The sequence below is a fragment of the Camelus dromedarius genome, chromosome 29 (assembly GCF_036321535.1).
Source record: "Camelus dromedarius isolate mCamDro1 chromosome 29, mCamDro1.pat, whole genome shotgun sequence".
In the NCBI taxonomy this organism is placed as follows: Eukaryota; Metazoa; Chordata; class Mammalia; order Artiodactyla; family Camelidae; genus Camelus; species Camelus dromedarius.
Window position 1 is genome coordinate 3,475,642 of NC_087464.1, and position 24,677 is coordinate 3,500,318.

General features: G+C 37.7%; 1 protein-coding gene across 1 annotated transcript; it reads right to left on the minus strand.

Annotated features, from left to right (window-relative positions):
- Positions 1-5,621: 5,621 nt before the first annotated feature.
- Positions 5,622-7,339, minus strand: MKRN3 (makorin ring finger protein 3). Its single transcript, XM_010984212.3, is given in 1 exon segment — positions 5,622-7,339. A coding segment is annotated over 1 exon segment (1,617 nt). The 3' UTR covers positions 5,622-5,722.
- Between the last annotated feature and the right edge of the window lie 17,338 nt (positions 7,340-24,677).

Genomic DNA, 24,677 nt, shown 5'->3' on the forward strand with positions numbered 1-24,677 from the left:
GGTATAAATCTCATGTTATACAATGGAATATCATTCAGCCTTAAAAAAGGAAATCCTACCATGTGCAACAACATGAATGATCTTTAGGGCCATTACACTACGTGAAACAAATTAGACAGAGAAGACAAATAGTGTATAATCTCATTCATAGATGGACTATAATAAAACCAAACTCACAGAAACAAAGAGCAGATTGTAGGCTTCCAGAATAGGGGGAGTAGAAGGTGAGAGAAATGGGTGAAGATCGTCAAAGCATACAGACTTCCAGTTTTAAGATGACTAAGTTCTGGGGGTGTAATGGACAGCACGGTAACCATAGTTAACAACACTGTATTGTATATTTGAAAGTCAATAAGACAGTAGATTTTAAAAGTTCTTGCCACACACACACAAAATTGTAAATATCTGAGATGATGGATATTAACTAAATGTAGTGTGGCAATCATTTTGCAATACACATGTATCAGATTATTACATTCTGTACCTTAAACTTACACAATGTTATACGTCAATCATATCTCAGCAAAGCTGAAAAAATGAATAAAATAAAATAAAACCATATATGTTGTCCTCCTTTCCATTTTCCATTTGGTAATAATTTCCAAATTGTGTAAAATAGCACTGATATTATTTGTTCTTTAAAGGTTTTATGAAAACCTCCATTTTTTTTAGGTGAAACTACACACTGTGAATTTATTTATTTTAAATGGTAGGTTACCTTTTAACGTATTTTGTAGCCAATGTTTAATTACTTACATGTATCTAGAAAATTATCAGTTTCTTTCAAGTTCTGCAATTAATTGGAATCTGATTGAGTAATGTTCTTTTCTATGTTTCTTTAATAGAATCTCTGTGCTGAATTTCTGTTAGGTAAGTGTGTGTGACTGTATGTGCATTATGTGTCTATGTTTTCCTCATTTTCCTTGATAGTTAGGTAATAGTTTATTTTATAAATTGCTTTAAAAAATCAAATCAGCCTTAATATTTAATATTTTATTTTTCTCTATTATTGTTACTTTCATCTCTTTTATTTGTTTTCTTTAGTTATGTATTTGAGACTGTGTATTTTAAAAAATTATAGACATAAACTATATATGCATACATAAACACAACATATCTTATACATCTGTGTTATACCTAAAATTATATTGATCATGAATTTAATTTTTTTTTGGATATAGAAAGATGCTCATACAATTATTTCTTTTCATGTAAGATAAATCATTTTTTCATATTCTACCATCTTTTTTTTCCTGGAATATAACCCTCTCTTTCCTGATGTACTCTTCTACTGTTTGTAATTATCTCATCTGAGATCTTTTTGCATCAATATTCATAAATGAGACTGAGCTCTCGCTGGCTTTGCATTGCACGGTATTGGAGACATTTTTATACCAATGCTAGGTGTCACTCACACGCTGTGTCAGCGACTCCTTTCTTCTGCTCTCTGGAATAGTTTACACAGCACTGCAGTGTATTTAAAGGTTTTAGTAAATTTCTGGGGCTGATGTCTTCTGCTCTTCTCTTTTTTGGGGGGTCTGGGCTGTAGGCACATTCTCGACAACTTTAATCTCTTCATTAGTAATTGGTTTGGTCTGATTTGTCTTCTAGATTGTTGTTTGGAAAATTCGTTGAAATGTTAAAATTTCTATCATATTTTCAAGTACATTTTCCTCAGTGTAACAAAGATTTACCCTCCGTTACTTCAGCGTCTTATCTCTGGTCTCTTCCTATTGTTTCCTGTTTTGTTTACTTGTACTCCCTCCTTTATTTTTGATTAAGTTAATGGTTTATCTTCTTATTTTTTTTCCCCAAAGATGCAGCTTTTATGTTTCTATTTTATGATCTAATTTTTGTTTTAATCTTTCTTAATTATTTCTGTTTACTTGTGTGTTTGTGCATTTTGTGGTTTAAAATGTACAGATTTGGATATCTATTTAATTATGTGATTTGTCTTTCTCAATATTGTGTTAGCATTTAACATTAGTCTTACTCTGAGCACAGATTCAGCACTATCCTAGCCTACGTACAAATTTTCATTATATTATTCTATTCTGTAACTGATTTTGAATTCACTCTTTCATCAAATTATTTTTGAGAGAGACACTTAAAAGCAATTTTCATGTGGCAATGGCTTATTGTATGGAAATCAGGTAATGTCACCTATACTACTAATTTCTCAATTTATTTGACAGTTCAATTGTGATCTAATAGAAAATCAATTACTTTTTGTTATTTTGTTATGTTTTATTATTTTGTTAACTAGCTCGTGATCAACACTGGAATATGTGACATGCTATATATTTTCATGGCAAAAATTCTGATATGTATTAATTTATTTTTTTTGCACTAGTGCTGGGTTATTTTCCCAACACCCCTTTTCCCCTCCCGACCCCAACTTCACTTCACACTTAAGCTGTAGTTTAGTATCTGCCAAATCCCCTACATGTTTACAAAAATGAAAAATGAAGCAGGATACAGGTGTCAATTATGAACTGAAAATGTCTCCTTTTAAATCACTGAAATTCAGTCAATGGGTTTGGTGACATGTGGGAAAAAGTGGTTTTCCTATGTTAGAAAGGAGGAGTACAAGGTAAACCTTGCATACTTGTAAGTCTTTACATCCACCAAATTTAGACACTTGAAGCATAAGATGATCAGACTTGCTCCATTCTTTGTGTGGTTAGAATCACACCCTCTGAAAGGGCCCAGAGGCTGAGTCCATGAACCGCCTGGGGAAGCGGCCGGCAGAGACTCTGAACCACTCACAGAGCTATCCTTTGTCTGGCTCAAGCTCTTTGTTCCTGACTGAAACAGAGGGGGCCAGCTGTCCTCATGAGCAGGCCCGTGGGACACACTGCCCAGCCCTGGTGGTGGTGACATCCTTGCTATTTAACCTCTTTCTGAATGAGCTGATGAGGGAACAGGAAACCCCATATTTTAAAATCTTATTTCCTAAGGTAGGCATCTGTCACAAAAAGATACATATTTTTTGTCATTTGCTAGATTTTTAGGAATTGAGTCATTTTTTAGTTTTAATTGAATTTTTAGTTTTAACTGAATCATTTTTGCTGAAAAAAATTACTTGGTCTTTTTCAAATTATGAACATAAAGGTAATATTCCCACTTCCTACAAAAACAATCATGAAACAATTTTACCTTAACGTAAGTTCCAAAGATTCCCAAAGAGAAAAACTTGGTGGAGTTTTAATTCTTGTGCAAGCTTTTCTCAAGGTCACAAACACACGCAAGTCCTCCTTTTACATGCACTGTTCTAAAAATATCACCTATACTTCAAGCTCTTTGTCCAGATTACATTTGAGCGCCACAAAAGCCTTGTAAAATAGGTAATGTTATACCCATTTCTCATGTAAAGAAACTGAGGTACAGGACATTGAAGTATCTTGCTCCAGACTGCATGGCTGGTAAGAAGCAGAGTCAGGATTCTAATTATCTTTTGTCACCCAAATCATTTTATCTTCTATTGACCTTTTCCCCACTGTATCTCCTGAATTTTGATTGTTTGGTTCAAGATACTATTTGAATAAAAATGAGGTATTTCACAATGTTAGGCAGTGTATATTAGGACAAACTTTTCAAGATTTTCGCACTCAGCTTAAAACGCCTTTGTTGACAGCACAGCCACTACTCACAGCTCGTGTCTTGAGCCCCTGGTGTCAGTCAGTCTTTGAGAGTGTTTTATCTGGCCCTGTTCTTTGGTTGTTTGCTCATCTAAGCCCACTTTACCCTGCATGACTGGGGCAGACTGCGGGGGTGGAAACATGTTTGGATTTCATTTGGAATCACTCACCCTATGTGGCAAGAATAACCAGGCAGTTATCGCATCATGATAGAAAAATTATAGCAAGTACCTCATAGAGTGGTTCTGAGAATTAAATTAGAGATTAGTACATGGTATAAACATGTAAATGCCCTGTTTCTGCTGACAGTCAGGGCAGTCTGAATCTCCTATGACACAGGACCCCAGTATAATTTCAGCTATCTTAGCCAGGAGAAGAGCATTCTGCAGTTGGTATGCAGTGTTTCACACAGGTCCATTAGGCAAACTGTTAAAATTGTGCTACTCAACTCACATTATTTTTTTTCTTTCTCTGAATGTTCATTACTGAAAATAGGCCATTAAAACTGCCTACCAAGATTTTGTAGTTTTCTTTTCTTATCAGGTATTTATTTGCATATCTCATTATGTTCCTAAACAAAAAATCAGAAGTTTTTCCTTCCTGGTAAATTATAATTTAATGTTTACATATCCCCTTTATTTATCTCCACTAATACGTTTATCCTTAATGTGAACTCTGTCTAGATCAAAAGCTACAACACCTCTGTTTAATTTTTCATCCTTTACTTTTAATATGTCTGCATTCTTATATTATAGGTGTGATTTTAAACAGCTTATTTCATTTGAATTCAAATCAAGACTGATATTCTTTGACTTTGGGTTTTTAAAGCACTTTCATTTAATGTAATTATGGTGTATCTGTGTTACAGACCCTCCAAATTCTGTTGTATTTAGCTTTTGTTATTTTCCATACTTCATTTTTTATCTTTCCATTTTTTAATCTTTCCATTCTGATTACTTTCAATATTTTTTATTGTTCTATTTTATCTTTTATAATTTAGCCACTTTTATGTTGAAAACTTTTGTCAAAAGCCTCTTTGGAATGTATAGAGATAACGCAGAATACTGAATACAGAGAACTAAGTATCTGATTCCTGGATTGTTCCATTACAAGAAAAATGAGACGGTGGCTACACTGCACAAGAACACCCATTTCTGTATTGACAATAGCAGAGTGAGCTATTAATGCCATCACAGGAATTCCTCATGTCCTATTTTGTCAGTTCTTTAAGATCTGTGTCTGCCACATTTGTCCAGTCAGTCAAATAGCAATTTTCACTAGACGCTAATCACTGAAGCCTGTGAAAGTGGCAGAAAGATTATTCACACACCTCATACTCACATAACAGCAAAGCCTATTAGCCCTTGACCTTCAGCTCCAACTCTGCATTTGTTTCATTACAATCACATTATATTATGGTGTAAACCTTATATATATATATATATTTTTCAAATGGATAACTTTCATACACAATAATACACATATATATTATATATAATTCTTAAATATAGACTTCCAAATATAAATAGTTTCACATCAAGCTAAACAAGATAAAAACATGTAAACATATGCACTTGGTTCTGGTCAAGGAAAACACAAAACCACAAGGCAACCACAAGTCAAAGAGTGCACTTGAAGGGGCAGGGGAAAGAACGGACGTGTAAACAACAGAGATGCGCAGATGCACCACAAGGCCCCACGAGGGTCCATTTCTTAAGGCTGCAGTAGCAAAAAGCTCCTTGTTCAGTTAAGACTTCTTTCTCCCTTCACCCTGTCACATTTATTCTTGAGGGACTTCAAAATGAGTGTGGAAATTCTGTAAACACTAGACTAGAACTGAGTCAATCCTGTTGAAAACAGAGATGACAAACCGTAAACTGACATTCATATTAATTTCACCAAACAATAACTTTAAGGACTTTTTGTTACTTTTTGACACAGTGAAACACCATAATCCAAAGGGAAAAGAAATGGGAATGAGCAAGAGAACAGAGATGGATGTTCTATAAAAATGGTTTCAACAGCCCCTGTGACAGATGTGTCTATAAACAAAAACACAGGCAATAGCAGATGACAGAGCCTCAGCACACCAGACAACATGCCACAGCATAATGCCACAGATTCAAATTGAAATGTTCTTCCAGCTCACAATGAAGCAAGTCCCACTGGTCCTCTGAGAAGGGGAGTTCATAAGCGCCCCGTGAAAGAAAACACTTACACAACGGATTGGCCAGCCAAAGCATGACAAGCTCTTTTTTAGTGCTTTTAAAGGGCATGGTGCCCTCTCCCACCTGCGGAGGCTCCAAAAATAGACCGTGGCCACTGCCAGATGCCTCAGCACCCTGCTCTTGAGGCTCCTCTCCCTGGTCCTCGGGCAACTCATGCCTGTAAAAACAGGTCTCTTCAAATGGGCAGACCCTGCCTCGAGCAAAATACCTGCAGGTCTTGTCGCTCAGTGCCTCCGTGTACTGCTGAATAAGTCTCCGCTTCTCTCTCTCCTCCTCCACCCAGAACTCACTGGGAATGACAAAGGTGGAGACGACCCTGCACTGCGGGCAGGACTTGACGACCCTGAGCCCAAAATGTCTGGCACTCCTCCACCTGCGGATACACTTGAGACAGAAGGTGTGGTTGCAGCTGGACAGGATGCCAAAGCGGCAATCATTGGGGTTGGCTTTCTCATAGACAACCTCCATGCAGATGCCACACACTTTGTCCGCACTGCGTTGCACCGCAAATGAGAGTTCCATATCCCTCTCGTGTGCTTCAATGCAGGCCGTTATATGCTCTGCCCTCTGGGCATCATCCACGGGGTGCAAGACCTGCAGCCCACACAATTCGCACATGTCTCCATGGAGGTACATACAGTTCTCCCCACGAAAGCACTGACCCATGATAGCGTCGGGGCAAAGCTCCTCCACCAGGCCCTCAGCAAACTGCTCCCTCTCAGTCACTAAGCTCTGTAGAGGAGCGCCAGAGACAGAAGGAATGCTGCGGCCCCGATAAGGTTGCCCGGGAACAAACTCAACAGCACCCTCCCAGCCTTCTGCATCTGATCCTCCGGCAGCTTCTAGGCCTGCATTGTCTGCCTCGGCTTCAAAGAAATCCCTTTCAGGAGCCGAGCCAATCAGAGGCAAGGAGCTTGAGGAAGCAGCAGGTGGGGCTTCCGCCACTTCCTGAGGCAGGGGCTCCATGTGCGCAGCCATACTTGTGCCTTCACCTGCAGAGGTGTCAGGCTCACCGCCGTGGCCCTCCCTGGCCTCCTGCCGGCCTGAGGTATCATGGGAGTATTGACAATTATCCCCCTTCTTGCATAGACCATGCAAATAATACCTGCAGACAACTTGCCTTGTCCAGCTGCCGCTGTCCCGGCCAGGCAGCCATCTGGGCACGGCCCCGCCCCCTAAGGCCTGGGCGGACGTCGGACGTGACGGGCGGAAGGGGGCTGGGCTATGAGGCCAAGTTTGCCGAGAGGCCGGGCGCACGGGGCGGGTGGGCATGGAGACACCCTCCCCTGCTGCCTCGGCACCCCTAGGGGCCCCAGCTGCCTCCGAGGGCTCAGAGGGAGCTGCAGGCTCTTCCATGGCAGCTTCTTTGCCCCCAGATGGTACCGGAACTTCCCCGGTGTCTCTTCCTTTCGGGCTTGAGGCCCGGAGGCCGGCAGCCAGCTCGGGGTCTCCTCCCTAGGAGTTGTGCATCTTTTTTCTCGTTCCCCCCCTCTCTCCTTCCTGTATCTGTGTTCCTATTTCCTCTTCTGGGCAGGCGCGCGACGGACACTTCCTGTGGAGGCAACATGGGTCCTTCACCAGGTCTGCACGGTCGGTCCGTTCGAAACAATGCTCGGCTGCCTCCTTTGTTCGCCGCTGGCCGCGCTGCCCGCCTTCCGCTCCGGCGCTGCGCCAGCTCGATCGCACGCGGCTCCGCGCTCGTCCGCTTCTCTTCGGAGGAAGGAAATCACAACCTTTTGAGGTTTTAATTCAATCTCTTCCAGTGTTGCTCCAGACACATTGATTGGATTGCTCTTGCATCCGTTTCTATTCAAAACATCAGCATCCTTGTCTTTTTGCTGTTTCGCCGTGTATTTGAATTCATCTTGTGTCTGAAACATGTCACCCGTGAATTTTGTACATTCTTTTCTGTTCACTCCGTTTTGTGTTTGTATGGGTCTTATTTATTTATTTATTTTTTTTTTTTTGAGGTTATCTGACTGTCACTGCTGAAGGCCTTTTTTCATTTAGCTGTGTTGACAAGACCTGATTTTTCTGCTCTTTGTTTTCGGGAAATTCTTAACGGGCTTAGGTTGGAAACGGTTTTTGCCAGTGAGGCATTAGCAGGGAGTGCTTGTGATCTGAGGCCACTTTAGCGCCTTTCAGCTGTCTTAGGTTATTGTGATTTCTAACTCTCCCACTGTGCAGAAGCCGCAGGCTTCGTCAGGTCCTGATGCTGGCTTAACAAGCCACTGTCCCCTTTGTGACCCTGGCTTTTATTTTCTCTTGCTGATCTAACTCAGAGTGGCCCTTTGTTTCCCTTTCTTTCTTCCCTTCACCCAGTTGTGTGCGGTGTTATGGCGGGCCAGCCTTTCATAATGTATTTTCTATCCTTCGGCCCATAAGTTGTGATTTTTTATTTTTTACATTTGCAGATGCATTTTATTAGATTAGTAAACAAAATTATATATCTACATTAAGAGTACTTAGGGATGTATAGGGAATTTTATCATGTGGTTTTCTGCATTTGTTGAGAGATAATCATGTTTTTTTCTCTTTATTCTGTTATTGTGATTATTTGCACTGATAGATTTTCAAATATTTAATTTACCACTGTTCCTAGATTGTTTCTGAGAAGAAACCTTTCTGTGATATGGTTTAATCATTTTATATATTATTGGATTTTGCTTGCTAAAACAAGTTTCTTAGGTGGAATGTTATGGTCTAAATTTATAATTTAAAATGGGAGAGAGTCTGACATGGAAATTAGATTGAAGCAAATAATAAAGATACGAATTTAATTAAAGAAAAACAAATATGAAATAGTGGGAATTAATCAAACAAAATCCTTTGAAAGGGTTATTGAAACTGATACATTTTGAATGAAATTTATCAAGAAAAAATGAAGGAGGCTCCAATAACCAAGATCAGAAATTTTAAAAGTGGCATTAATAGGATACATTAAAAATCACAAAAGGATAGTCTGAAACAAGCTTATGCCATTAGATTTTAAAATTTATGTGAGATGGTCGTATTTCTGAAACATATTTACTGATAAAAAAAGACAAGACCCCAAAAAAGAAACATAAATATTGATCTGTTAGATAAATCAGATCTCTAATTAAAAATAATTCCCTAAACGAAAGCCTTTAAAGCTTTCCACCTGAAATAAGTAGAAAGGCAATAAGGTCTGTATTTACTACTAGTCAGTACAATAAAGCAAGCAAAGAAATAGAAGATGTTAGGATTGCAAAGGAATTATTAATGGAAGAGAGCAGAAAATTAAGAATAATTTACTGGTAAACTATTAGACTTAAGTACATTTAGCAGGGACATCAGATAGGAGTGCATTGTAAAATCATTAGTATGTACATATATAATCAATGATACTTAAGCATTTAAATTCATAATATTCATAACAACATTTAAAACTTCCTAGAAGTTAAACTAATAAGAGTTGTAAAAATTAAAGTCATTTTATTTCTGAAAACTCAGAGAAATTGAGGGATACTCTGATCATTCAGTAGAAGGTTCCATACTTGCAGAAGGTAAACTTTTCCTGCTTTAATAAATCATGTAAGAATGCTGCTGATTTTCCATTGTGAATATAGGAAATCTTGGTGATTTTATGTTTTCCTTCTTTATAGAGTTATTGAGTTTTGTATTTTGGCTGCCAGTTTTTGCAAAGTTTGGCTCACTTACATTTTTTCCCTTCTAAATGAATTAGTTAATGAATATTTCTTTGATAGCCCCAAAGATTTTTTACAGAAAAAGATTTGGAGCATAGATACTGGGCTTTTATACCAGGCTCTCCACAGATTCAAAAACATAAAAATCTGAATGTAAATCTACTATTTGTTTAATGGTAATTTGTTCTCAGTGCTTTTTATAGACCAGAAGTGTCCAATAGAATGTTCCATGATGGTTTTATGTATATGCTGTCCAGCACAGGAGCCATTAACTCACACAGATCTTGAGTCTGTGAAATGTGACTGAGTAGCTAGTAGCTACTGTATCAGACAGTGATGTTGTAGATAGTATTTGGCCATCCCGTTTCCTCAAATATGAAGAGATGAAGAAAAATAATATTTCTTAACCTGCCCAGATAATGCAGGTGGCATGGGACAATGTTTGCCTTCAAATCCCCACCTGTGTGGGTCCCCTCTGTGTTTGTGCCCAACAGTTTCACAGTGAACTGCACTTTCTAGTTTTATAGTGACAATATTCCATCTGACCTGTTAGAAACTAAAATTGTACCCCATGATTTTAAATATCACCTGAGACTGAATAACTGGAAATATTAGGCAGTGCATCTTGAAAGACGTAATCAGATATTTCCCATCCCAGTCCAATCTCTATTCTCAGAGAATTTTCTGTCAGAGTCCAAATTCCTATCCTGTTTTTTTTTCTTTTTAATGTGAGCACTGATGTTGCTCTCATACAGTTTCTGAGAATAGGCATCTGATCATATACCTATTTATTTGACTCAGCTAAGTCCTCTTCCCCCACCAAAAAAACACACAAAAAAAACAAAAGCAAAAAACACCGAGAACCTCTGGCCCTGGGACCTGGCTGAGGCCAGTTTGTGTACACAGCAGTCTGCAGGGCAGCAGATCTCCTGGCTGGTCAGCATTTGGGTGTCTGAGTGGAACAGATGCAAATGACGTTCCACTGGGCTGACCGCCTGGTCACCAGGGAGCAGACTGACGGGGGTTGGGGGGTTGCAGCCCTTCAGGGCTGAGGCACAGTCCAGGCAGCATAACTAAAGCCCAAGGGGCAGGAGGCTAGTTCTGAACTGGACTGTGGTGATGGGTGGAAAAGAATCAGAACCCCACAGTCTTTTATTCCAAACATCTCAGGTCTGCTGTGACCAGCCCTACGTGGCTAATAGGTCCATATTTAAAGGACACACTTTGTCTCAAAGCAGTTTCCTCCAGCACACACACCTCCCTGAGGGCCACTGTTTAGGCATTCCCGTGGAGCCAGGGGAAGGGAGATTAAAAGCTATTGTCCAGAATCAGGCATCAGGGGTTCAAATCCAGAATCCACCACTCTTTGAGGAATTTATCTTAGGCAAATCATTCATGTTCTTTTACCTCATTTGGCAAACAGTAACAGCAACGGTAATACGAGTGATCAGCTCACAGGTTTGTTGTATTAAATGAAATAATTCTCACAAAATTATCACAGCAGTGCAATACAGTTGCACAGTTACAAAGAAAACACTCTTTGAGATTGTGTCTTTTGTATTTTAGAATCACCCCCAAAATACCGTCCCTAAAGTCTCTAGCCATGTCAATCTCCATTTTCTACTGTCTGGATACAGCAGTAATATACCTCTAGCATCCCTGGAAGTTCCTGGCACATAAGAGTTAGTGAATAAGTACTTCCTCATCCTGATGGACAAACTGATTTTTATTTTGAAACTTACAGAGGCAGTTTTCTCCAACTCTGGTTCAAAAGTCCAAACTCACCAAATGACATACATTAATTAGGTGCAGATTTTGCATATCAGTTATATTCAGTACAGCTGTTAAAATAACAAGTTGGTTTGAAGCCAGGCAAAATTAAATATATTATCAAAAAGAGAAGCTCCAGTTGTAGGTACTTCGTGCAGCACTTTTGGTCCTCACATCACTCATAATTGCACAGGATTCTGCAGGGGACAGGACTCCTCCAGTTTATCCTGGGAGAGGATGGGCTGTTTTAAGGAATCCGCATTTGATCATCAGACAACAAGAAAGTTACTCAGAAGTGCCTTTCTAATTCCATATTTTAATATGGATAATAAAAGGTATAAATTATCCTAAAGCCAATCAAATGTAGTATCAGAAAAACTTCTGTGATTATGAAAATGACGACTGAATTACCTATATTGTAATCAAAGACCGAAAATTTCAGGAAATATTCAGAATGCTCTTCTACAAGTGCTAAGAATTCAGCTATGTGTATAAGTGCAGTGTAGTTAACAGAATTTTTTCACATTCATACTCATTTATTTTACAGACCTAAAACATGCTTAAATTTTAACCTCTGGCCATAACTCAGATTAAATAGATTGTATAAGGCTGATATTTGCATCCAGAACAATCACAGAAACTGGATAAATATCAGAAGTAAATACATGTAAGACTTACAAATAGCTAACGTGGTGAGAGTTCTAGGGGCAAAATCTGAGCACATCAAATAACCAAAATAACCCATGTGTTATAGAATAAATCACAAATAAAATGAAGAAATATTTCTCCTGCATGTTTGTGAAGATACAACATATGAAAACATTTGGGATGCACCCACAGCCATGCATAGAGGCAAAATGTGTGGCCTTAAATGCATTTATAAGGCAAGAAGAAGGCGTGTTTCCAAGAGGCAGGAATAAAAAGATGAAGACAGAGATGAGTGAGGGAGAATGTCACATAATAATGTTGGATCCTACTGTCTCCTCCCCTTTAGGAAGAGGACATAGGTGCTATTCTGTATATACACTCAGACCTGCATGCTGTGGCCACGGGGAAAATGGACAGAATTAATCAAATGTTGGTTCCTTGGAGAAGGAGTGCTATTTATATTTCGAAGTGAAAAAGTACACATATATTTTCCCATTATCTTTGCCCTGTGCCTTTCCCCCTCCAAAACATTGAGGCAGTTGTTAAAGGGAACTGTGAACACTCATGCCCACTGACCAGAAGTAAACTAGGAAGGGCATTAATGTCTCTATCCACTAGAAGTCTGGGATGTAACTGATTGAATAAGCAGAGGGGGAAAAATCCAGCAATGGTATAGATTTTGATATTCAATTAATACTACTGACCTAATTGATGTATGTAAAAACATTTCACTCACCAAATCTAGTTCTGTGCAATTTACACGTCAGACACTTATGACAGTTTACAACATATTGGGCATAAGATGCCTCGATAATTTCAAAGGATTGAAGCAATTCAGAATATATTCTCGGACCCCAGGCTGAAACTGAGCCAGGTATCAATAACAAAACATGATTAGAAAAACGATTTCTGTATGGGGATATTCATAAGTATATTTCTAAGTAACCCATGGGTCAGTTAAAAATATCATAAGGTGAATCAGAAAATACTATGATTTTATTAGTAATGAAGTGCTTATATAAAAGTTTATGTGTTGGATAGAAAGCAGTGCTTCTTGGGTAAAACTTTATAGATGGAAATGAATATATAAGGAAATGAGAAAATCTTATTTCTGATACAATCACTAAATGCAGGTGATTATAGGTGTACAATGCATTATAATATTGACAATAAATTTAACGAAAAGAAAATATATAGAGGGAAATTACAAAAACTAGAACAGAAACTAATATATGAAAGCAAACATACAAGAAGTGAAATAGTACGAGGTTGGTTCCTTAATAGGATTAATAAGGCAGATAAACCTCTGGTGTGCTTCACTGAGGAAAAACAAAATGAGCATTGCTCAACTAACCAATATCAAGAGTGAAAAACACAGGCGTGACATCCCTACTGTTTATATATATTTTAAAGAGATCATAATATATCATGAACAAATTAGGCTATTAAATATGAAAATGTAGTTGAAATGTTCAGCTTAGAAAACACAAATTATCATAAATAAAATGGAAGTAAATGGGAAATACGAATAGCCTTTTATCTGTTAAAAATTAATTATAATTAAAAACCTTCTTAAAAGTAAAACTCCAAGCCCAGATATATTCACAGTAAATTGTATGAAATGTGTCAGGAGGATCATTACAGACCCACATTGCTCACAAACTTTGATGCAAATTAAAGGGAAATTGAAAAATGAAGTTCATCAATTTATAAAAGGATAATATATAAAACAAAGAGGGGTCAATTCTTGTGATTTAAGGTAATGTCAATATTTGAAAATTGGTTGAAAAAAACAACGAACTTATGTATACAGAGAACAGATTGGTGATTGTCAGCGGGGGTTAGGGGTGAAGTGGGTGAAGGGGGACAAAAAGTGCAAACTTCCAGTTATAAAATAAATAAGTTCAGGGATGTAATGTATAGCATGGTGATTTTAGTTAATAAAACTGTAGTGTGTATTTGAAAGTCATTTAAAGAATAGACCTTGAAATTCTCATCACATGAAAAAAAATGTAACTGTGTGGTAATGGATGTCAACTAGACGTATTGTGATGATCATTTAAAAATATGTACAAATATCAAATTATTTGATGGTACACCTGAGATTCATATAATGGTATATGTCAGATATAACTCAGTAAAAATATAAATGAAAGAGGCAATTCACAGACACATACACAACACACACACACACACACACACACACACAAAGGTGTTTCTCAGAACACTAATTGCAAACTGCAGTCATGTTTTATCAGTGAAATAAATGTATATCCATTCTGCTAAGCACACGGAGAATTTAAGAACACTTGTAATAAAGGTGTTTCTAAGATGCTTCGTGCATACTGCATTGAGAATATTGTTATATCAGTAAATGTAAGTTACACCCATTCTGAAATGCATATAGAGAAGTGTTTGAGGACACTTGTCTAAAGGTGTTTTGAAGAATGATGAAAAGAAACAATAAATTAATGTGAATAACCACATTAAAATATTAAAGGAGAAAATAATAAACTGTCAAAAATCCAGATTTTTAATGTTAAAACGATACACATCCATGATAAACCTCTAAGGACACTAGGAATAAAAATAATAATAATTTCCCTGATCAATGTGTCAATTTCTGGTGTACATTAGATTTTAAAACCTGAGGATAACCCTCTCTGGTTTGATGCTGACCTTCTCCCAGTGAGAAGGAATCCTGCCAGCAAACTGTCTTTGGACTCAAACTGCAACACTTCCCTGAGTCTCCAGCCTGCCAGCTTACCCCATCAGATTCTGGACTCACCCAGTATCCCACAATCACCAGGAAGTCACTGGGGTGGCAGTGTCATCTCTATGCTCTATGGATAGGTACATAACTTGTCAGTTCTCTGCAAAGGTCCTCCCAGAGGGTCCTGCTCTTAGGGGTCCCACCCCCTGGGGCCTTGACAGCTGACTGGACTATTGAAACTGAGGCAGTGGTCCTGATGAGCTCTGAATTGCCTCTAAGATCACTCTTCCCCTTGAAGGATTTTGTGTATTTACAGGCAAAAAAATAGCTCTATGGTTCCATCTTGTGGAATCCTTGAAATCCAACAGTCTCCCTTCATTCCATTTTGTTTTCTCTGTTACCTTTAGTTCAAACTGGCAGTGTCTCTGCGTCTACAGTCCCGCCTCTATCCTCGACGCCTGCTGAGATGGCTAAGTAAGTCCACAGCTGCACCCGTGTAACCTTTCTCACATGGTGGTTCAGCTGCGTCTTTTGTGTTCTGTTCAGGTCATGCTTTCTCAATGTTTGTGACATGGACAGGCTGAGACTTTTCCAAATCCTCAAGTTCATTTCTGTTTAGTAATTCCTACTTCAATCTACGTCTCTCCTTTTGTGTTTTACTCTAAGCAGGTGGGAGTAACCAAGCCACTCCTTCAATACTTTGCTTTAAATTATGCTCAGCTAAATATCTAACTTCATTGCTTACAAGGTGTGCCTTCCACAAAATGCTAGAACACAGCTCAGCCAAGGTATTTGCCAATTTATAACAAGAATTGCTTTTCCTTCAGTTTCTAATAACTTGGTTTTTTTTAAAAAATAATCTCATCAGAATTGCCTTTGACATCCATATTTCCAGCATAGACCTCAAAACTCTTCCAGCCTCTACCCATTACCTAGTTCCAAAGCCACTTCCACATTTTCAGGGGTTTATTACAGCAGCACCCCACTTTTCAAAGCTAAAACATCTATTATGCTACTCAACCTGACATAATAAAATACCATAGATTAGTGGCTTAACCAACAGACATTTATTTTGCTCACAGTTCTGGAGGCTGAGAAGTCCAAGTTTTTTTTTTTTTTTTATTGAAGTATGGTTGATTTACAGTATTGTGTTAATTTCAGGTATGTAGCAAAGTGATTCATTTATATATTTTTCAGACTATTTTCCATTATGTTATTATCAGATATAGTTCCCTGTGTTACATAGTAAATCCTTTTGCTGGTCTATTTTGTGTGTAGTAGTTTTTATCTGTGAATTCCATACTCCTAATTTAACACCCCCCTCATTTTCCCCTTTGGTAGCCATATGTTTGTTCTCTAGGTCTGTGTGTCTGTTTCTGTTCTGTATATCGATTCATCTGTATTATTAATTAGATTCCACACGTAAGTGGTGTCATATATTTGTCTCTGTCTGACTTACTTCACTTAGTGTGATAAGCTCTAGGTTCATCCATGTTGCTGCAAATGGCAATTATTTCATTATCTTTTATGGCTGAGTAGTATTCCATTTTACCACATCGTTGTAAACCAATCATCTCTTGTTGGGCATTTGGGTTGTTTCCATGTCTTGGCTATTGCAAATAGTACTGCTGTGAACATTGGGTGCATGTATCTTTTAAAATTAGAGTTGTCATCTTTTCTAGATATATGCCTAGGAGTGGGATTGCTGGTAACTGGTTTTTTAAGAAACCTTCATACTGTCCTCCATAGTGGCTGTACTAATTTACCTTCCCACCAACAGTCTAGGACTGTTCCCTTTTCTCTACACCCTCTCCAGCATGTAATATTTGTAGATTTTTGAATGATGGCCATTCTGATTAGTGTGAGGTAATAACTTGTAGTTTTGATTTGCATTTTGCTAAAAATTAGCGATGTTGGGCATCTTTTTGTATGCCTATTGGCCATCTGTATGTCTTCTTTGGAGGGATGTCTATTTAGGTTTTCTGCCCATCTTTTGATTGAGTTGTTTGGTTTTTTGATATTGAATTGCATGAGCTGTTTGTATATTTTGGATATTAACTTATTGCTGGTCATATCATTTGCAAATATTTTTCTTGCATTTTGTAGATTGTCTTTTCATTTTTGCTGATGGTTTCCTTTGCTGTGCAATGCTTTTAAGTTTGACTAGGTTCCATTTGTTTACTTTTGTCTTGGGAGACTGATCAACAAAATATTGCTACGATTTATGTCGGACATTGGCAGTTCTTGAAAGTGCTTGAACTAACTTTACATTTGCCGTCAATATGTGAGAGTCAGCACTTGATGTCAGTTTTTCTTAAAATTTCAGCCTGTCCAGTTGGAGTATACCTGTGCATTGTGGTTTCAGTTTGCACAGTCGTATTCACAGTGACTGACGATGCTGGGTATGCTTTTCATTTGCTTATTGGCTACTTGAACATTCCTGTTTCTAAAGTGATTATTTAAATGTTTTATCTAACCTTTTATTGGAATACATAATAAAGGTTTTGACCCTATTTAAAAACAACAACAACACTTTTATTATCTTACAGTTTATTTTTGAGTACAGGGAGGGCTTAACTGGGTTCTCTGACCAAGGTCTTATAAGTCTCCAGCCAAGGTGTTGACTGGGCTGTGCTCTCATCTAGAACTCAGGGCCTTCTTCCAATATCACCCAGGTCATTTGCTGAATCAGTTCCTTGCAGTTGTAGATCTGGGGCTCTTCCATGCCTGAGGCCACCCCCTTCTTCTGGGCTAGTCAGTGGTCCTCACAGCAATAAGGTTCCTTGCCTCCCAGGAAGGGGCCTGGTAAGGCTGCTGGGAGCCCTGTGAGCAGGGTGCCAAGCTGGCTTTCCATGGGGCTTTATTGGCTCCATGAGTCCACCTGGTCCCTTCAAGAATAAATATCAATCTCAGCAAAACTTAGCTCTTTTAATATTAAGAGAACTAGATTTACTTCATTAATCAAAGACCTGCTAAAGACAACAAAGAACATAAGTGGTTATTCTGACAAGACATCAGATACTTTTTTTTAAATTTTAGGCAGATTACTTAAAGGTAAAGAAAAACCTTTCATAATCTCATTATCATAAGCAGAGCAATAGGAAAGAAATCTTTGTCCTTTTAACAGAGAGAAAATCAGTGTCAAAGTTTATACCAGTTTACATTTGATATTAAAATTCACTTGCTTAATTACATTTATTTAAATCTTGTCCAGTCTTGACCACACACATAAAACTCCTTTCCAAAAAGTCCTTTATTCATAAACCTTTTATAAACTTCTGTGTCCATTTTAGTTTGTCCCTTGTTTTCATTCCCATTTAGAAATAACCAGATTTAAGCCAAAATCACCCCCTTTTCCTTTACAAATATATCTCCAAACATTAAACCTTTTCTCACCGCAAAAATACATCCTATGTCTATTATTATGTCTGGTAGATTTAACCATGTATACTAATTAGAATTCTTAACATTTTTAAATTTTATCATTTTTAAGGGAAAATAAAGAAGTAAACAATTGTGAACTGTATTAGCATTTTGTGATTTGGCAAACCTATATGTATGTTTTACAATTTTTTAGGAAAATATGCTACTTCCTGGTAAAATCTTTCAATAAATCACAAGATATATTTACTAATAGAGCCAAACCAACTTAGTCTATCTCTAGTAAGAGGCCAAAGGTAGGTAGAAACTTAGACTTGTTTAGCAGTTAAGGTTCCAGTCTTTTATCTTATTCAGAAATGATGTAGACACTCAATGAATCCCATCATTTAATTTTACAAACTCTAAGGAAGTAAATTACCAAAGAGACATAGGAAACTAGTTAAGTAGACATATCATAAAACAATTATTGTTTAAAGTTCACCTAAAACTTATTATCATTTACATCTATTCACTGTATTTGTTCTTAGTAATCATAGCCAGATTATTCATAAAATTTCAGGAGACATTAAAACAGTTAGTCATTATCTTATGTTTTTTATTTATTTTACTTCTATTTTTGCTGACAAATTTTACAGCAAAGAAAAACATTAGCTCATTTGACTAGTATAACCAGGTAGAACGAAAGTTGTTTATCTGTAGCATATTTAATGCTAATGCTGAAGACATACCTGTATTGATTAAGATAACAAGCCTAAAATTAACTTTTATTTGCTAAGTATTGTCCTAGATCATGTAAACTTAAAAAACACCTGGGTTAGTTTTTTTTAATTATATTTTTGAGATTTTTTTATATAGAGTTTGTTGGTTTAAAGTCAATTAAATAGAGCTCTCTTACTAATTAATTTTGGCAGTACCATCTGGAGGTAACATACACATATAGACCTATAAACAGGCACAACCAGAGATCTCATTTTAAAACTTTAGTCATGATTCAGATACAATACAAAACTCACAAGTTTATAAATAACAGGTTATTCATTCAGATGGCTAAAGTCTTTATTATTTGTGAAAAAGACTTTTAAAATATATATTTATCTTTAGTAAGCAATTTTAAGGGGGCTGTGATTTATGAGAGTTTAAGCAAGAATCTTTTTAGCAGTTTGTGTTTGCAAAGTTCTCTCTTTTTCTCCCTATCTCTCTCTCTCTCTTTAGTTTCAGGTCCTACTGATTAATAAAATTCAGGCTCAGTCTTAGCAGATGTGGCTGTGTTTATGTTTTACAGGTACGATAAAATTTATACCTTTAAGGGACGGAGTAAGAAAATGTAAGATTTTTCCCCTAGGAGTTTTGGGGTATATTTGTCTATTATCATAAGTCTTAGGATAATTATTATTAATTTTTTAAAGTGCAGGACAACTCTGCTCCAATATCCTCATCTTTTGTAATATTGGCAAGCATTTTGAGAGGAACAGGCAAGGCCTTGGGACTGAAAAAAAAGTGGGCCTTGGGTTGTTTCTAGAGTTATAATTCTTGTTTGGTAGAAATTTGCATGATAAAGACAGTTGTTTCTGTTAGTTGAATATTGTACTGCAGCTGACTTATTTCCTTATTATTTGTAGGAGGGTCTGAGGAATTGCTGAGGAGAGGAGGTGATTTTTAAGAAAGGAATTTATATTGGATTTTTGTTAAGTCTAATTTTCTGTTCTTTCACCTTAAAAAGTGATTCTCTTAAACTTAGTCATTAAACACTTTTCCCCCTTTTAATTTGATTCTTAAGTACCAATATGACAGCTGTTTATAATGAGAGTTCTCATTTTTTCTTTTAATATAGCCAATATAAAGGATCTATCATCTTGCCATTGATAAGTAGGGCTCAAACCAATATGCATTTTATTATGACTTAACCGATGGTGCAAGAGGCATCTCACAAAACAGTATAGGGCCCTCACAAGATTCAAAACACTCAAACCGAACATTAGTCTAAGACAGTAAAAACCCTTTCCTGCTACAGGCAGTAAGAACAGTGTAGTGAAAATGGTGTTTCCGTTGTCCCATAAAAATATGGGGCACCTCCAGATGTAAACCTGCTAATTTATGGCACCAGGCGGGTACTACTGGAATTTTTCCATCAGTAACAAGCAAAGGTTGACATGGCAAAGGCCCCTTATGGGCTGGGACTGCTTAGGGCAAACTCCCCTGGGAGCTGGCACAGTGCAACAAGAGAGGGCTGCTTGTGACTTTGGGCCTCCGAACCCCGGTCTCTTTGGTGGGCCACCAGATGCACCCCAGTAAATACACCTGCCAGATGGCAGAGACCGGGAAAAGTGTTCTCACCGGACACAAAGCCAAGCTCTCAGGACATAGAAAAAGATGGAAGGAAAAAAATTCATCCCATTTTTACAGAGAGCCAACATCCAAGTTTTTCTAAGCAGATGCTGGTCTGGTGCGAACTGTTGAGTCTGGCTCTGACAGCAGGTGACAGGGCCCCTGCCCTATGGTTCTGCCCTGGGGTTCTTGTTCCTTATGGCAAACAACACAACAGACAGAGCCACAGAAAAACGGTGACCATCTCTGGGAGGAAACAGATCCCCAATAGTCACTAATCCAAGGAACTAGCTGCACAAATATTTTCTCCTGCTAATCTGAATTGAGTGAGTGAGAGAAAGAGAGAGAAAAGGATTCTCACCATTTTGTCTTCCAACAGGCTTGCGGGCAGAGATCTGGGAGGCTGACGTGGTACAAAATCTTACTTTCTGAAGGTCTTTGTCACATGTCCCTGGGTCCCTCAGCTGTAGCAGCCTCAGGGAGGGGGCAGGGTCCAGCCAGCCTGCAGCCTGGATCACCAACCATTGGGGAGGGGAAATTTCTCCCTCTACCCAGCTTGATTTTGTGTGGCTGGACTAATCAATTTGACATAAGACAAATTGGCAGGAGAAAAGGAAACAAATTTTAATTCATGTGCATGGAGGTGTCATAGAAACGGGACCCAGAAGTGCCCAAGGCAGGCAGCTTTCATATTTTTTAGGCAAAGAAGCAATACATTTGTGAATAATTGACAGGACAAAGAAACAGGCCCAGTTACTGAAGAAGCCAAACAGAATTTGGGTTTGGGGTAGTAAATTAAAGAAGTAACAAGGGTTGTTTAGATAGGCGTCTTGGTCCAAATTCCTTATCTCTGGCTGTGATCATGTCCTTTAACCTCCAGATGCAGGGAGGGCACCTTTCACATGAGAGATTTACTTCCTGCTTTCGTGGAGACAGAGAGGTGGTTCAGAGTGTCCCTCTTGCTTTCTTAAGTAACTAACTTTTTGGCAGCAGGGGAGGGAATTAGGTTTTTTATTTATTTTTTATTATTTTTTAAATTTTTAATGGAGGTTCTAGGGGTTGAACCCAGGACCTCTTGCATGCTAAGCATGTGCTCTACCACTGAACTATACCCTCCCTGCCTTGTTAAGTAACTTAAATTCAGAATGATCAGTATGCCACTGAGGCACATTTTGAGGGGGACTAGCCTGGGCTCCAATACTGTTTAAGATGTTGAATGCAAGGACTGTGTGCAGTGGCAAAGCCATGGAGGTCCTCCATGACTAGCCAGGTAAAGGTGGACTGTGACCATGTGGAGAGAAAAGCAAACTCTCAGAAGTTGTGAAGATAAGCACTTGCAGTGTCTGTGCCTGACAGTATGCTTTTTGTTGGTGATGCAAGTGCTTGATGTTGAGCTGCTAATTGCCAAGGCATCCATTTCAAGGGCATTTCCTTGAATGAGCATATTAGCAGCTGTGGGTCACAGGTAAGATCTAAACAGATAAGGAGCCAGGCCACCCAACCCATGAAGTTCCCCTTTCAGGAAGCCCCAAGTAACCTAGATAACTAAGCTTCGAATGACCCTGCTTTTTCCTTCCCAAACCCTAATTCCCACTCTTAGTTTTATGTATTTTGAATTTTATTTGATTGAAGTATAGTTGCTTTTAAATGTGTTAGTTTCTGGTGTACAGCATAGTGATTCAGTTATACATATACATATACATATACATATACATATACATATACATATACATTTTTTTCATATCCTTTTTCATTATAGGCTATTACAAGGAATTGAATATAGTTCCTTGTGCTACACGATAGGTCCTTGTGGTTTATCTATTTTATATATAGTAATGTGTATATGTTAATCCCAAGCTCCTAATTTATCCTTCCCCCAACCCCTTTCCCTTTTTGTAACCGTAACTTTGTTTTCTATATCTGTAAGTCTATTTCTGTTTTGAAAATAAGTTCATTTGTATCTTGTTTTTTTAGATTCCACATATAAGTGGTATCAGATGAATTTTTTTGTTTCTCTGACTTAATTCACTTAGTATGATAGTCTCTAGATCCATCCATGTTGCTGCAAATGGCATTATTTGGTTCTTTTGTATGGCTGAGTAGTATTCCATTGTATAAATATACCAAAACTTTATCCAGTCCTGCTGATGGACATTTATGTTGTTTATATGTCTTGGCTATTGTAAATAGTGCTGCTATGAACATTGGGTTGCATGTAACATTTTGAATTAGATTCCCCTCTGAATATATACCTAGGAATGGGATTGCTGGATCACATGGTAGCTCTATTTTTATTTTTTTAAGGAACCTCCATACTGTTCTCCATAGTGGCAGCACCAAACTGCATTCCCACCAGCAGAGTAGGAAGTTTCCCTTTTCTCCACACCCTCTCCAGCATTTTTTTTTTTTTGATGATGGCCATTCTGACCAGTGTGAGGTGACACTTCATTGTAGTTTTGATTTGCATTTCTCTGATAATTAGCAATGTTTAGCATCTTCTCATGTGCCCGTTGGCCATCTGCACGTCTTCTTTGGAGAGATGTCTATTTAGGTCTCTTACCCATTTTTTGATTGCATTGTTTGGGTTTTGATATCGGGCTGTATGAGCTGTTTGTTTATTTTGGATATTAACTCCTTCTCAGTTGCATCATTTGCAAAGATTTTCTCCCATTCCATAGATTTCCTTTTCATTTTGTTGATGGTTTCCTTTGCTGTGAAAAAGCTTTTAAGTTGAATTAGGTCCCATTTGTTTATTTTTGCTTTTATTTCCTTTGCTTTGGGAGACTGACCTAAGAAAATATTGCTATGATTTTTGTCAGAGAATGGTTTGCCTATGCTCTCTTCTGAAAGTTTTATGGTGCCATGTCTTATATGTAGGCCTTTAAACAATTTTGAGTTTTTTTCTGTATACGGTGTGAGGGGGTGTTCTAATTTCATTGATTTTTATGTGTCTGTCCAGCTTTCCCAGCATCACTCACTGAAGAGACTGTCTTTTTTCCATTGGGTATTCTTACCTCTTTCATCATTGATTAATTGACCAAAGGTGTGTGGGTTTATTTCTGGGCTCTCTATACTGTTCCATTGATCTATATGTCTGTTTTTGTGCAAATACCACATTTTCTTAATTACAGTAGCTCTACAGTATTGTCTGAAGTCTGGATGGGTTATACCTCCAGCTTTGTTCTTTTTCCTCAAGATTGTTTTGGCAGTTCTGGGTCTTTTGTGGCTCCATATAAATTTTAGGATTATTTGTCCTAGTTCTGTGAAAAATGTGTATTTTGATAGAGATCCCATTAAACCTGTACATTGCTTTTGGTAGTTATGGCCATTTTAATATTAATGCTTCCAATACAAGAGCATAGGGTATCTTTCCATTTATTTTAATCATCTTCACTTTCCTTCATAGTGTTTTATAGTTCTCAGTGTGTAGGTCTTTCACTCCTTGGTTAAGTTCATTCCTAGGTATTTTATTTTAGTCTTTGATGTGATTTTAAATGGCATTAAAAAACCACTTTCTCTTTCAATATTTCATTGTTAGTGTAAAGGAATGAAGCAGATTTCTGTATATTAATCTTGTATCCTGATACCTTGCTGAATTCATTTATTTGTTCTAATGGTTTGTGTGTGGAGACTTTAGGGTTTTATAGAGTGTTATGCCATGTGCATATAGTGGCAATTTTACATCTACCCCTCCAATATGGAAACCTTTTATTTCCTTTTCTTGTGTGACTGCTCTGGCTAGGACTTCCAATACTGTCGAATAGAAGTGGTAAGAGTTGACATCCTTGTCTTTTTTTCAGAATTCAGTGAGAAGGCTTTTAGCTTTTCACCATTGAACATTATGTTGGCTGTGGGCTTGACATAAATAGTTCTTGTTATGTTCCCTCCATGAGCAGCTGAGAAATTTTATCATAAATAGTTGCTGCATTTTATTAAATGACTTTTCTGTGTCTATTAAAATGATCATTTTTTTGTCTTTCGTTGTTGTTGTTGCTAATGCGATGTATCACATTGATTGATTTGTATATGTTGAACCATCTTTGCAACCCTGGATGGAGTCTGACATGATAATGGCGTAAGTTCCTTTTTTACATATTGTTAGATTTGATTTCCTCGTATTTTGTTGAGGGTTCTTGCATCTATATTCATGAATGAATTTGGGGGTGTTCCCTCCTCTTCAGTCTTTTTGAATAGTTTGAGAAGGATAGACATAATCCCTTTTTGTATGCTTTGTAGAAATCCCCTGAAGCCATAGGATCCTGGACTTTTGTTTGCAGGCAGATTTTTTTTTTGTTTTAAATTA